This window comes from Eurytemora carolleeae, unplaced genomic scaffold (assembly GCF_000591075.1).
Source record: "Eurytemora carolleeae unplaced genomic scaffold, Eaff_2.0 scaffold6, whole genome shotgun sequence".
In the NCBI taxonomy this organism is placed as follows: domain Eukaryota; kingdom Metazoa; phylum Arthropoda; class Copepoda; order Calanoida; family Temoridae; genus Eurytemora; species Eurytemora carolleeae.
Genome location: NW_019396148.1, coordinates 454307 through 468158, shown reverse-complemented (window position 1 = coordinate 468158; position 13852 = coordinate 454307). Strand labels below are relative to the sequence as shown.

General features: G+C 32.1%; 1 protein-coding gene and 1 long non-coding RNA gene across 2 annotated transcripts; one reads left to right on the top strand and one right to left on the bottom strand.

Annotated features, from left to right (window-relative positions):
• Positions 1-61: 61 nt before the first annotated feature.
• Positions 62-9070, bottom strand: LOC111696411 (uncharacterized). The gene is made up of 7 exons (XM_023466008.1): positions 8969-9070; positions 4082-4445; positions 3917-4019; positions 1025-1061; positions 687-774; positions 359-403; positions 62-126 (listed from the first exon to the last, which is right to left on the bottom strand). The coding sequence occupies exons 1-7, from the start codon at positions 9035-9037 to the stop codon at positions 62-64; spliced, it is 771 nt and encodes a 256-aa protein (XP_023321776.1). The 5' UTR covers positions 9038-9070.
• A 1099-nt stretch (positions 9071-10169) lies between these two features.
• On the top strand, positions 10170-11650 carry LOC111696468 (uncharacterized). The gene is made up of 3 exons (XR_002764092.1): positions 10170-10583; positions 11220-11388; positions 11470-11650. It is a non-coding gene; the product is annotated as an uncharacterized LOC111696468 (long non-coding RNA).
• Positions 11651-13852: the final 2202 nt, after the last annotated feature.

Here is a 13852-nt window from a genome sequence, read left to right as displayed (position 1 = left end):
TCACTAAGATGTAGGGTCCCCTTTATACCTGTGTTGTTACCCCTGAAGTACAGGGTCCCCTTTATACCTGTATTGTTGCCCCTGAAGCGTACCAGTAAGGACCACTGATTCCAAACTTAGCTCCGACTAAAATAGGGATTAAAAATTGATTCCACAAATAGTACATTATACCGAATTATACAAAACTGTTCAGTACAGTTTAAAAATGTTTAAAAGCACAATGTACAATGTACTGTATCAGAGTATGTACACCATATCTGTTTATTAAAATAGTGTACTGTGCACTGTACACTGTTTGTGAGACACAACATATTGTGTACTGTACAGTGTACAGTGTACACTGTACTTCAGAACATACCTGAAGAGGACTGAAGAAGTGTAGCTGCCCAAGTCCACTGAGAAACTACATCAAAACATAATTAAAAATTATGAAGATTTTATATTGTGGTTTTTTTAAATAGGGATAACAGTTTATCATTCATTAAACCATCCTTAAATTATTTTGAACTACTTCACAGGGATGATAAGGGAATTTTACTTTACTAAACGGTCAAAAGACCAATTTTGCCTAGAAAACATCCAGAGCGCAGGCAATTTGTTCGAAGGATCCCGTGATAAAGTGTTCACAGTTTAATCGTCTTTGAGATAAAAATGCTGGAATCAAAAAAACTAAGAGATTATGTTTCCTAAAGTTGCTGCAGTGATTCCAACGCCAACATTTCCTCCTGCATCAAAGGATGCATCTAGACTCCCATCCTCGTCATAGAAAGCACCCTAACAAATCAATCAACCAATCAATCAATCAACTCTGAAATGGTGTTAGGTAATTCCCGACTTCATAAATGTGAAATTTCCAAAGTGGCAACTTCCCAAAAAGAAGATTGGGCCTATGGGACAATGGGGTGGCCGAGCGCTGCGACTAGGACACGCTTGGAAAGTTACCACTTTTAAAAAGCACATTTTGGAAGTTGCCACTTGAGAAAATGCCTTCGGGGGAAATACCTAACATCTGCTAAATGTTCACCTGAATAGTATTATACACTCCGGCAATAACCATAGCACTGGAAGAAAAATAAATAAATTACTATTATTTTTTTTACAGTGATTCTCAAAATTATGTGGAATACTGTAAGAAAAACAAGGATATTGATGAAATATGGGGTGTCCCACGAAATATGACAGCTTAGAGACCACTTAAAAATTGTCTTTTGTAATTGATATAATTTGTGGCATTAATTTCACGCGGATTTAGCATGTCAATCCTTGTCCCAGAAAGCTGAAGCTTTCAATCCCAATTTGACCTGTAAATTCTAAAAGTAAACTTTAGAAACAGTAAAACGTTAGACATAATTATGTAACAAAATTGTTCAAAGCATTTTTCTACAGTTCTTTAGAGATTGTAGATTTTTTCTCAATGATATGAATAAAGGGGGTGACCGGCAATGTATGGTAGTTGAACCGAAAATGTAGTATTCTGGAAAATATTTTTAGGAATCATTTGAGACCTATGAAACGTTTATAAGGTGCATATTTGTTCAGCAAGAGTGCAAATTCAACCTTTAAAATCCTCATAGATTGTTATTTTTTAAGGTACAATTTTGAGAATTGGTTTAAAAAAAATATCAAATAACGATGTAGTAAGAATTCTACAGTAAACTAATCAGTTGTTTAGGAACAGGTCTAGAAAATAAAAATTAACAACTATCAACGAAAATAAGTAATCTTATTCAGTTATTGGTTTCTGTAATGTCTCAATGTCAACAAACATTTTCCCTAGATTTCCCGGAATTTTTATTGAAAAGACGACATTTGAAGAATTTGAAGAAATCTTCGAACAAATTCGTAAAGAATAAGAAATTTAATATAATAATGAAGAAAATAGGAACCAGAATACAATTAATATAATAATGAAGAAAAAGAAATAATGGATTCTAACACTGATTTATTGAGAAAATTTCAATTGAGACATATGTTCCTAAACACCAAATTAGTTTACTGTAGAATTTTTTTTGTCGTCGTTATTTAAATATCTAAAAAAGATTAATTCTGAAAACGTAACTACCCAAATAGATAATTTTGAACGTGGACTTCGCGCTCAAACTCAGTAATCATACAGGGTGTCCCACGAAACATGACAGTTGGTAATTTAGTTTTGAATGCCATCTTCCATACACTGTATTAGACATTAAAGGCTGTTTGCAGTTTATTCCGTTTAACAAATCTTTTGCTCAAATATTTTTTACTTTAAAATTAATTTTACTATAATATGACTCCTATATAATATTTTTATTATTGTCTTTGGTATTAAACAAGTTAAACAAATTATGGAGGAAGACATTTTAAACTGTTTACCAAATGTCATGTTTCGTGGGACACCCTGTACATCATTAGAACGTTTTACATGTCACATGAATCCTAAAAAAATATCTCCACAATATTACATTCTCAGTTCAACTACCATACATTTGCCAGTCACTCCCTTTAAGAGATTTTACAGAAATAATTATTAAATGACAAAAGCATGAAAAAATGAATGACAGAATTCTACCCCATGACAGTTTCGCCAGAGCTTATATTTATTTTATGCATCAAAGGTTCAAACCTTTAAACCTGAAATAGTATGCCAGGTTCAGATTTATTTAAGGGATTGTTCATTATTATATTTCGGGATATGATTAAATCTTTTTGTAACTACAAGAAAAACGTATTAAAACATATCTTCTTTTAACATATTTGGCTGTATATCATATGTTTTAAAAGGAACTGATTACATGCCTCAAACTCTAATTTTCTACTCCTTTATTCCTATTTAAGATGAAATCAGCAGAAGTGCAGTGCGTAAATAAACGTATTTCGCTTAAAAAATAGATTTTCAAGCTATTTAAACTATTTTCTTGATAAACACATCAAATAAACATCCGATAGTCGTCTTCCTATTCAACAATTTTATGAGTCCCACATTGTTTTTATCCATTTGTTAAGGGGAGTGTTCGGGAAAAATGAAAGGGGGCATATAATTAACGATGGTGATCGCTATTAATCCTACTTCTATCTATACATCTATAAGGAAAAAATTGTTAAAAACAACGTATACTGAAGAAAATTGCATCCATACAAATTCAAAAGATGCAAACGACTCAAATCGTAAACAAATCATTCAGATATGATAACCTAAAATCATCAATCATTTTTTAAAGCATTCGTATTTAGTCGATATTTTATTATATTTTTTATTTGTTTTATATACCATGAACTTAAAACAACGATTTTTTCTGCTAGGTGTCTCTGCCACGTGGAATTATTCAGAGCATCAAGAGCAGAGACACCTAGCACTCCTGTATGCCGGCCGCCGGGTCCATTAGTGCCTGATCCAATCAGGGTTCAGCCATGTGTTTGGTGTTTATTCTGAACCAATAGAAATAGTGTGGCGGTAACATCTATCTTTCTATCTAGCTCATTATCCAATAAGAGATAAATCAACTTTATACAAATGCATGGAAAAATTATCGATGATTACAGGTTGTAATATCTGAATGATTTGTATGGGATTAAATTGATTTTTTGCGATACAAGTTGAATGTTGTAACTGCTACTTTCTTCGGTATTAGTTGTTTTTAAATATTTTCTCCTTATAGACACAAGAGATAGAAGGTAGATTAGTAGCCTATAACCCCTTTCATTTTTCGCAAACACTCCCTTTAAATATTCAGAATTTTTAGACTTTCTGGCAGAAGACAGAATTTTAAGATATTTCTAATCGTTTGTTATTGAACGGTTCGTTTTGATTTTGCTTCATTATAGCTGTATATCAAAATTTTTCATAAGTTCATAAAAAACTAAAAGAAAATTTAATTTTAAATTACGTAAGCCTTCGGATAAGATCTACATAAAAAAGTTTTCATTATCTTATCTTTACCTGACAAAAATGATTGTGAAAATAAGCAGGGTTTCCTCAAATTGAATTGATGACGTCACACCAGACCGTGTCAGGTTATTTGTGATCAAATAGCGTCGTTTTTCTGTAAATAATTTTTATTGTTTTTTAGTTTAATGTCACTGTATTTTATTATTTAAATTTTACCTAGAACCTGCTCAGAGCATGAAGCAAGAGCAGATAATGAGCTGGACTCTGAATTCTCGTTTAGTGATTCTTTTCCAAATAATGCTGATTGACCAGAAGAAGACGAAGGTGATAAATCAGCTATTGATGGAAGTTCAGACAAAGATGGCAGCGAAGAATCAGCTGTTGGTGGGTGTTCAGACAAAGATGGCGGCAAAGAATCAGCTGTTGGTGGGAGTTCAGAAGAAAAATATGGCGCCACTTCACCTGCTTTTGGAAATTCAATGGGAGAAGAGGGTAAAGTTTCAGCTGCTGATGAGTCAATGAAAGGGATTTCAAGAAGAGGTTGATCAGATGACGGTTCAATGTTTGGAGGATCAAGTCCCTTAAAAATAAATTTGAATTAAAAACGAAATTCAGATAAAAAATTTATTAGATACATCGGTTTTTCTTCGACATTATCACAGGGAATTTCTTTTTCTTGGGAGAAAATACAAAAGTTAATTTTAGCATTATTATATAATAAAGATTTATTCACACACAAAGATATAAATACATATATAAATGGTGTAGTTTAAATTTGTTTCAATAAATTTTTGAAAATACAGGTTTCCAAAAAGAAAAGAGAAAAATATGCAAAATTATGCACAAATAGACGACATTGATCATTACTCATTACATATTTATCATTTCAGTTATTACGTAATCATCGAATTCTTCAACATATAAATTATTCGTTCTTGTATTTAAAAGTTCTTGTAAAACCGGAACTTTCCATGCATGGTCCGATGGGATATCAAAATATTTAATTTGTTTCTTAACTAACATTTTACTAAGATCCGAAGGATTTACAGAACAATCATTTGCAATAGAAAATAAATTTCTGCCAAGCACTGTGTTAAGGTCATTTTTACATAAATTAGAAAAAAATCTAATGCAAAGCTTAGAACTTGGTTTCAATAGTCTCATAGAAAGACACACATCTGCTAGCTAATATAGTTTTTACATGTAAACATTGTGAAATACTTTCAATCAAGTACCTATTCGTATCTCTATTTGATTAAATTATTAGTTTAACATCAATGAAAAGGTTGACTTGTACCCTACAATTGATCAATTTGAAGAAGAAATGTTTGGTAACATTTTAAAAGCTTCAGCGCTAATGTGATGTCCGACAATTCCTGTAATTTTAGTAAACACTTTTTTTGTAAGTTTTTTTCACAACCATATTTTCTTTTAAATCCGTATTTTTATTGTTTTGAAAATTTTAAATTTAACCTTTCTTGGAAAACCTTTATTTATTCTAAAAACTATTATATTGGCTCTTTGATATAAAAAAATTTAAATAAATGCAAAATAAACTCCATATTTAATTACGCACTGAAATCATTTTTCTGTTTTTAAAGGAACTGTCAACGTAAATTAGAGAGATTTACAGACAGGTATATTTTTGAATGAGCATGGATAAATGGAATAGCCTTGCTTTTCTAGACTTAAAGGATACCAGGCCCATAGCTGAGGGGGGGGGGGGGGCACATTATCTGAGACAAAAAAGGAAAATTATAGAAAGAAGAAAAAAAGGAGAAAATTAGAAAAAAAAAATCTAATTTGTGTTACTAATATTATGTGTTAAGGATTATTTTTTCTTCAAATTTCTGAAATAAATTATATGGGAATTTTTATTTCCATCTATTCTTATGAATTCTAGAAGGGATTAAAATCATTTTTTATGCTTTAAAAATCTTATTCTTCTCCCTTCTTTTATTTGGCTAATGATTTTAATGAACTATCTTACAGTTAACCCAGCAAACAGAATCGGGATGAAATTAAAACTAGTTTTAACTTTAAAGTCGTCTTAAAGTCGGATAAAAGTCGATTTTTTATAACTAGTGTTAACCCCTTCAGTCCTCGTACGGATCCGGAGCTAAGATAACCAGTGTGAGCTCAGTAGCTCGGAATAGGGATAGCCCCATTGATGTAACCCATTCAGTTATCAGACAAACTCGGAGCTAAAACCCTGAGTTTTACTTGTACATAAACTGTAGGAAGCGATAGCGGTGGAAAAGATGACGAGTCTTCTCATCAATATCATGTAGGGAGCAGTGGGGCGGATGACAAGTCTCCTCATCTGTATCATGTAGGGATATTTATCCGTTGAGAAATGCTAGCTCCGCGTGAGAAAAGGAATTGCCACCGTTAAAACCGGGAATTATAGAGAGTTTATAGTTCATTCAATAGGGGATGCACACTGGCTTGAAAACCAGGCAAAGAATAATGCAGGATCGCAAGAGTGATCTGATCAGAAGGATTGAACGGCGGAAGATCCGCCACGAGAGCTAAGGCTTTCATTAGTCTAGGATACAGTCTAGTAGTATCATTTGTAAATGGTAACATGGTAACAGCTGTAGACCAAAAAGTCTTAGAAAGTCGACTTTTTAAAAGCAGTTTTGAACTAGTAAAAACTTGGATTAAAAAGTTAGGTACATAACTAGTGCGTGCGTGTCTGATGAATGATGATTGATTAATGAATAGGTGTTGATATGGACCATGAATATCTTTAAGTATGCCAATTCAGATGTATGTATAAAAGTGGTAAAATGGTAAGGTATGAATTAGTGGTAAAAAGTCCACTTCAATTATAGAGATTAGAAAATTTGTGCATGTGACAAGAACTCAGTTCCTTTTCACTTGAAAAAGTCGTATTTTTAAGAGAAAACTACGCAATTTTCTTAGACGGGAAGCTTTGTAACTTACGACTCCAGGACTTTGTGCATTCGATTCCAGATGAAAAATCTTATCTATTTACACCTTCGAAAACTCAAAATCACTTGAATTCTTAGTATTCTGTAGAATGCTACATTTTTAGATTTTTTTCTATATTTGAACTTTTATATTGTAATATAGTCCAATAGTGCAAATTTCTGTGAGTGTGACACAGTACACGGCTCGAGCTACAAAAATTTATATGCGAAACAGTGAGTTAAACTTAAGGCCAAAGCGTTGCTACAAAGTCAGCCCGGTTTAGAAAAATGTGTGCACATTTTTCATAGCTGTCTAGGATTTTTGTCATTATGAAAGCATATCAAAAATTCATTCAAGAAAAAAATAAAAATACTTTTATCGAGAGCATTTTAAAAAGTTTTATGAAATTTACTTTTTAAAAAAAATTCCTCATTGCAAACCAAATCTTGATCAGGCAAAGCTTTTAAGGGTACTGTTTTGAATAGGACATGCTAATCTATAACTGTAGAGTGACTTGAAATGGCGTATACAGTCCTTTTAATATGTAATTTCATAAGCATTTTAATATGTTTCATAAAATATACTGAATATGTTAATTCTAGCTTAGTGCTTTAGTAAGTAACCATCATCTTAACATTTTAAGTTAAAAGTCAGAATTCAAAGCTTTTAAATAAATGCTAGGAATGAGTTTAAAATTATCTCAAACAAACCGTTGAATTGGTCTTTCATCAACTATCTTCAAAGGTTTTCAATTTAGAGTTCAGTTTTCCTGCTTAACAGAAATATAAAATATATTTATATATTAATATATTAATAAATTCCTCTCCACTCTTCGATCAGTGTACTTCAAATTACTGCAGAACACACCGAAAGATTATGTTGAGAGTTATATACAGGGTTACCCACAAAGGATGAGATTTCTGAGACGACTGTTGGGAATTCGTATTGTCTGTTTCCTTATATTTATGATTCCCTGCAACTGTAAGCTTGTTTCTTTCTTTACCAAATCATTTAACATACCACAAAAGACTTTCTTTAAGACAGACAACGTATTGAAACCTTGGAATCATCGAAATTAGGTCGTCTTTATAGTCTTATCCTTTGTGGGTAACCCTGTATATTTATCCATAAACAATCAGATATTGTACATATTATAAATATTCGTTAGCTTTACCATCAGTTTCTCTGAGTAAATCATAAAATTAAAAACTTTTCGCAGATTCTTTTTCTACAATATATCTAATATATAATATATAATAAAGTTCTTTTCTTTTCGAACTGTTGCCTTATCACTACTGTAATATAATTTTACCAGAAATCTGACTTGAAAGAACATAAAAAAATGTATCTGTAAAATTTCTATAAGAAAGATTTCAACCTCACCAATTTATAATTGTATGTACACGATAACTTCGAAAATTTTTTTTGTTTTAACAAGCTGTAAACTGTAGATACGTAAATAAATATCTAGATCTTAAAAAATTTTAGTAAAAGAGATGTCAGCCTGAATAGGGTTAAAGATGAAATATAATTAGATGATACTTCTTTTATTCATGATTAAAAACTAATTTTACAATCACTGCCCTTAGATTGCAGTTTTTGAGTCCAATCGCCATTATTTTTCAGACATTTTTTTTGATTAATTAGATTGGGTTAAAGTATACTTCAAAAATCTCTTGTTGTCTTTAAAAAAAAAATATTTTTTGTTCATGTTTTCTAGTTTTAAAATAGAAACATATTTTCAATCTTTAATCTATTGATATATTTCTAGCTGAATATTTAGTAAACTTAAACTTTTCTAACTAATTAATGAATGAAAAATAAACTAATCTAAACCATTGTTTAAGAAATCAGAGATGGAATATAAAGAATTTGAGCCGTGGTTTAAATCTGCCAAAACCCGGTTTAAATTAAGCGCCGGCTTAAATCTTGAAACATTTGATACAATTTTAAGTGGAACCAACCATATTTAAGCCGCGGATTAAATTTAAACCGCCGTTCAAATTCTTTAAATTCGGCCACAGAGTTTGATCCATTCTGTTAATATAAAACTTGTCTTAACTCTCACTATAGGAACTTTTTTAATAACCAAAAAAGTCATGGTTCGAAACTAGAATTTTTGAAAATTTTATTTGTCATTAAAAAAAATTTAATGAAAAAACTTGCCTGGCTCAGAGCAAGGCTTGCCAGACTTATCCAAATAAATTTTGAGATAAAAAATGTTTCCATTTTCATCTGTTATCCAGCTTACACTAGAACTAAATCCAACCTGAAACCATGAGAGCAGAGACATCTGTCGAATAATTTTCTAACCTTTGGCAGAACACTGTTATAAATTGATACATTGTCAATATTTAAATAATCAATTCACAATCTGTTAATTTACCTAAATACATTTTTAGTCATTCTTGCATTAATGTTTTCAACAAACACAAAATTCGTTGCAAACCTATTTGTAGAGATAATCAAGATAGACATATAGCTTTCAAAGCCTCCATGGGTACCGTTGTGAATTGGCCTTGCAAAGAAAGGGTAACTTGAAAGTTATGTCGACTGAGCTGAAAACTTTAGAGTGAGATATCATTAATCCTGATCGCTTAATCTGAATATCCAATGTACACACTTTTGATTTTATTCTTAATCCTCTTTTTTGGATATCCTTACTGTATAAAAGTTACGTTTGATAACAATTACAGATACAATGCTATATCGATTGAACTAATATCCAATTGAATTAAAGTGCTGTTAACAAGCCGGCTTTTAGAGCATTTGAGCAAATATAAATTTAATCATGTTAATATGAACCTATTAAAAAAATATATTTTATCACATTTTAGGACTTTCATCATTTTAAACGAGTGTTAACAAACATATTAATACAAAACTTACATTTATTTAATTGATGTTTAGTTCAATTGATATGACACAATCAACACCATAAAAAACACGGTTTTTCATAAGTTAAAGAGTACATCTTAACAGGATACGGTGATTGGTTGAATTTTATACTTCTTTCTTGGATATTGAATGCGTATTAAAATAATCTTGGGTTTAGTAAAACCAGAGGTTTAAGCATTAATCTTGATATCCATCATTCTAAAGTTTTCAGCTCAGAGCTGAAAACTTTAGAATGAGATATCCTTAACCCCGATCGGTTAATTAATCTGGAGATTAATAACATGAGGAGAACAGGCATTATTTAATCTGGAGATCCTGATATCCACCATTCAAAAGTTCCCAGCTCTGGTTCATTATTTAGTCTGTAAGTATATCTAATTTCAAGTCAAGTCCAATGTCAAGATGGAAATGCCCGATTCACAACGGTACCTTCTAAAACTTTGTCTGATCAAGTATAAATTATAGAAAGTCAATGTTTAAAATGTTAAAAACTGATTAATTTCGATTGTGGCTTGCGCTTTTCTACTGCAGGAAGAATTATCTGAATTAAGCACTTTTAAACATCTGTGCAATTACGCTTTAAATCCCTTTAAAAGAAAAATGAAATTTTGAAATGTTAAGAGTGTGTGTGGGAACAGTAACATCTGAGGTTTCTGTAAAATTTTAAAGTTTCTCTGAATATTCATTCAATTCTAATCTTCTTTACGTTAAATATTTAATCTCCTGTTCAACAATATAACCAATCATTATTTTTGTGAAACTTCACAAGAGTCCTATCGAAATTCAGAAAATTATTCAAGAAAGAGCTTCCGTGCCATTGACATGTCATCCAACATTGATCTCAAAGCTCTTAAGCTTTTAAAACCGGATTATAGAAAAAAAGGTAAGAACTAAATTGAAAAAGAAATGTTCTAAAGGGACAGACCGGCTTTGTAAGGTAGTTGAACTGAGTATGCAGTGTTGTGGAAAGCTTTTTTAAGATTCGTTTGAGACGTTTTTAAAGATCTGTAAATCCTGAGTTTGAGTGTAAATTCGACGTTCAAAACTCCTACTTTGGGGGTGGATACAATATTTAGAATTAGTTTTTTAAAATTATTAAATAACGACGACATAAAGTGTAAAATAAATTCTACAGTAAACTGATTAGTTGTTGAGGAACAGGTTGAGAAAATAAAAATTAATCTTATCATCGAATATAAGTAATTGTTCAATTATGAGTTTCTATTTTCTCATTATTCTGGTTTCTTATTATTGACAAAGATTATCTGGAATTACTATTGAAAAGACGACATATTTGATTCTAGCATTGATTTATTGACAAATTTCTGTTGAGAAATATGTTCCTAACCATCCAATTAGATTACTGTATAATTTATACTTTATTAAAGTACGATCAAGAAAAATTCGTCGTATTTTACAAAATTGTCGATTTTGATTCTTGCAAAAAAAAATAGTTTTTCTGAATTTACATATTATGGATTTAAAGAAAGAGTTTGAAAGATTTAGTCATACTTTTTAGGTCATCATCATTCTAGCATACTTCGGAGGACTTCGTAATGTGGAGTTGATGGACCTTCAAATAGAGAAGATGGTGAAAAAGAATGATGGGATGCTTGTAACACATTGTAGGTCGAAACAGCGCTCAGACAAGAAGGAAACCAAGTTCCAAGTTCCTAACGATGGGCCAGGTAATTTTGCAGCTGTTATTGTTATTTATCTGAACTGATTAAAAGTAGCCTTGGTTATTTCACTGGTAGAATATTTTTTAGGGTACTCCTGCTGCATACGCTAACCAGCCTATGGGGAAAAATCTTGTAAGTAAAGTGCCATGTTAAATGGCAACAGAGCCCGTTCTCTTCAGAGAAAGTGGTAGTGTAGTTCACGTACTTTAGCGGACGATATGTTGGCCGCTAGATGTCTCATGCTAAATTCTTATCTGATAGATAGACATTTCTCCGTACATTTGACGACCAATATAGGAGACGTCAAGTTGTCGACCAATGTAGTTTATGGAAGGAACAGCCTCAGTTCTTGGTCTAGATAATCTAGTTTCATTTACATTTTATTCTCTACGACACTCGTCCGCTACGGCAGCAGCGGACCATCCGTTCAGCAGGTTATTGATTTTTATGGATGGTCTAATCCAAGCTTCCCTCAAAATATGTATCATCAAGAAAAGCTTCCGTAAAATCCATGGCTGACAAACTTCAAGGACCTTCTAATCAAGTAGAAAAAACAGAGGTTAGCGAAGTCAGTATAGAGAATATTGAAAACTGTTCCTCAGCTTCACCTCCTCAGAGTAGAAAGCCCTATGTGATTCAAAATGCAGACAAAATAGTAATTATTGAACATTTTCATGGGAACAACTTTACAATGTAATTATGTAAACCCGGAAAGAATGACAGCTCATTAGAGCTGTATATATATACATTGTAGCACATGTTTTGATCTGTCCTGGATCAAATATTGAACTAGGTGCATGTAGTTTACTTTTTCAACTATTTCATTCAAAATTGATAAAGAGTGTGATAAATGTTAATGTAAAATAAAACTATTGAATTAATTTATGTTAAAATCTGTCTGTATCACAGGGATATGCATATCAAACGGAAGCTAGGAACCCAGGGAATACAGTAATAGCAGCAATGAATCCAGTGTTTGACCATCTAGCCATTGTTAAAAAATTTTCATTTTTGGAGGTCATTATTAGGTCAAACACTGTATTTGTTGCTACTGCTGTATTCCCTGGATTCCTATCTTTTGTTTGATATGAATGAAGCCATAGTTAAAACATTTTCATTTTTGGAGGTCATTTAGGTCATTAGAGGTTGTTAGAGGTCATTAGAAGGTCAAACACTGGATTTGTTGCTACTACTGTATTACCTGGGTTTCTAGCTTTCGTTTGATATGCATAAAAGCCATGGTTGAAATATATTCTATTTGTGGAGGTCATTAGAGGTCATTAGAGGTCATAAGAGATCATTAGAAGGTCAAACACTGGATTTGTTGCTACTACTATATTCCCTGGATTTCTAGCTTTCATTTGATATGAATAAAGCCATAGTTAAAACATTTTCATTTTTTGAGGTCATTTAGGTCATTCGAGGTCGTAAATGGTCATTAGAAGGTCAAACACTGTTGTTGACTTTAAAAGTCACTATAGTAAAATAAAGAGATCTAAAAATGGATATTTCTAATATTTATTTAAAAACGAAAGTTTTGAAATATTTGCATTTAATGCGGAGTTAAAATTGGTTGATTTAGAAATTAACAAAGGAATTAATGATGAATATTTGTGGGTACTTCATGGGAGTGATGTAGAGCTTCATGTTGGTGGAGCAGATCAACAGGAACTGGAACAACAGGGCTTATCCAACCTAGTAGGCAGAGATAGCGGCTTTATCATGCTGGATTGGAGCGATTATGTTGTCTCTGGAAGTGGAATGCATGATAAACTGGGAATCCTCAGGTAAGCCTGTCTGCTGCTAGTTGAGTATCTGCGTCATCATCATAAAGGAGTCAAGAGGCTCCCTGTGTCGGAGCTGTTACTAGCTCAACTCTCCTAACCTGACTGAGCTGGGGTGTGTAGAGGGTGAGGGGGGGGAAAGAAGGAGCGAGGATTACATGTGTGTGCTTCATGGCAGAAATGGATCGTGTGTATACACACATCTTGAGAAAAGGCTACGGCATTTGAGTCGGAAAAATCGTCTTCCTTATATTTCGAATTTGTGTTAACAACTGTATTTGTTGCTTCTACTGTATTCCCTTGGTTCCTAGCTTTCGTTTGATATGAATAAAGCCATAGTTAAAACATTTTTATTTTTGGAGGTTATTTAGGTCATTAGAGGTCAGTATAACGTCAAACAATGGATTCGTTGCTGCAACTGTATTCCTGGGGTTCCTGGCTTTCGTTTGATATGCATTAAGCCATAGTTAAAACATTTTCATTTTTGGAGGTCATTTAGGTCATTAAAGGTCGAAAGAGGTCATTAGAAGGTCAAATTTAAAATTCAGTGATGGTGATGGACCAAACCTCTGTAGAGAAAAAAAGGAGATGTTAGTTCCACATTTATTGAAAATATATTTCGGTCTGGGTTGACCCTCGTCAGTTCTAACGATATAATAACCATCAAAATCGATAAAAAAATATGT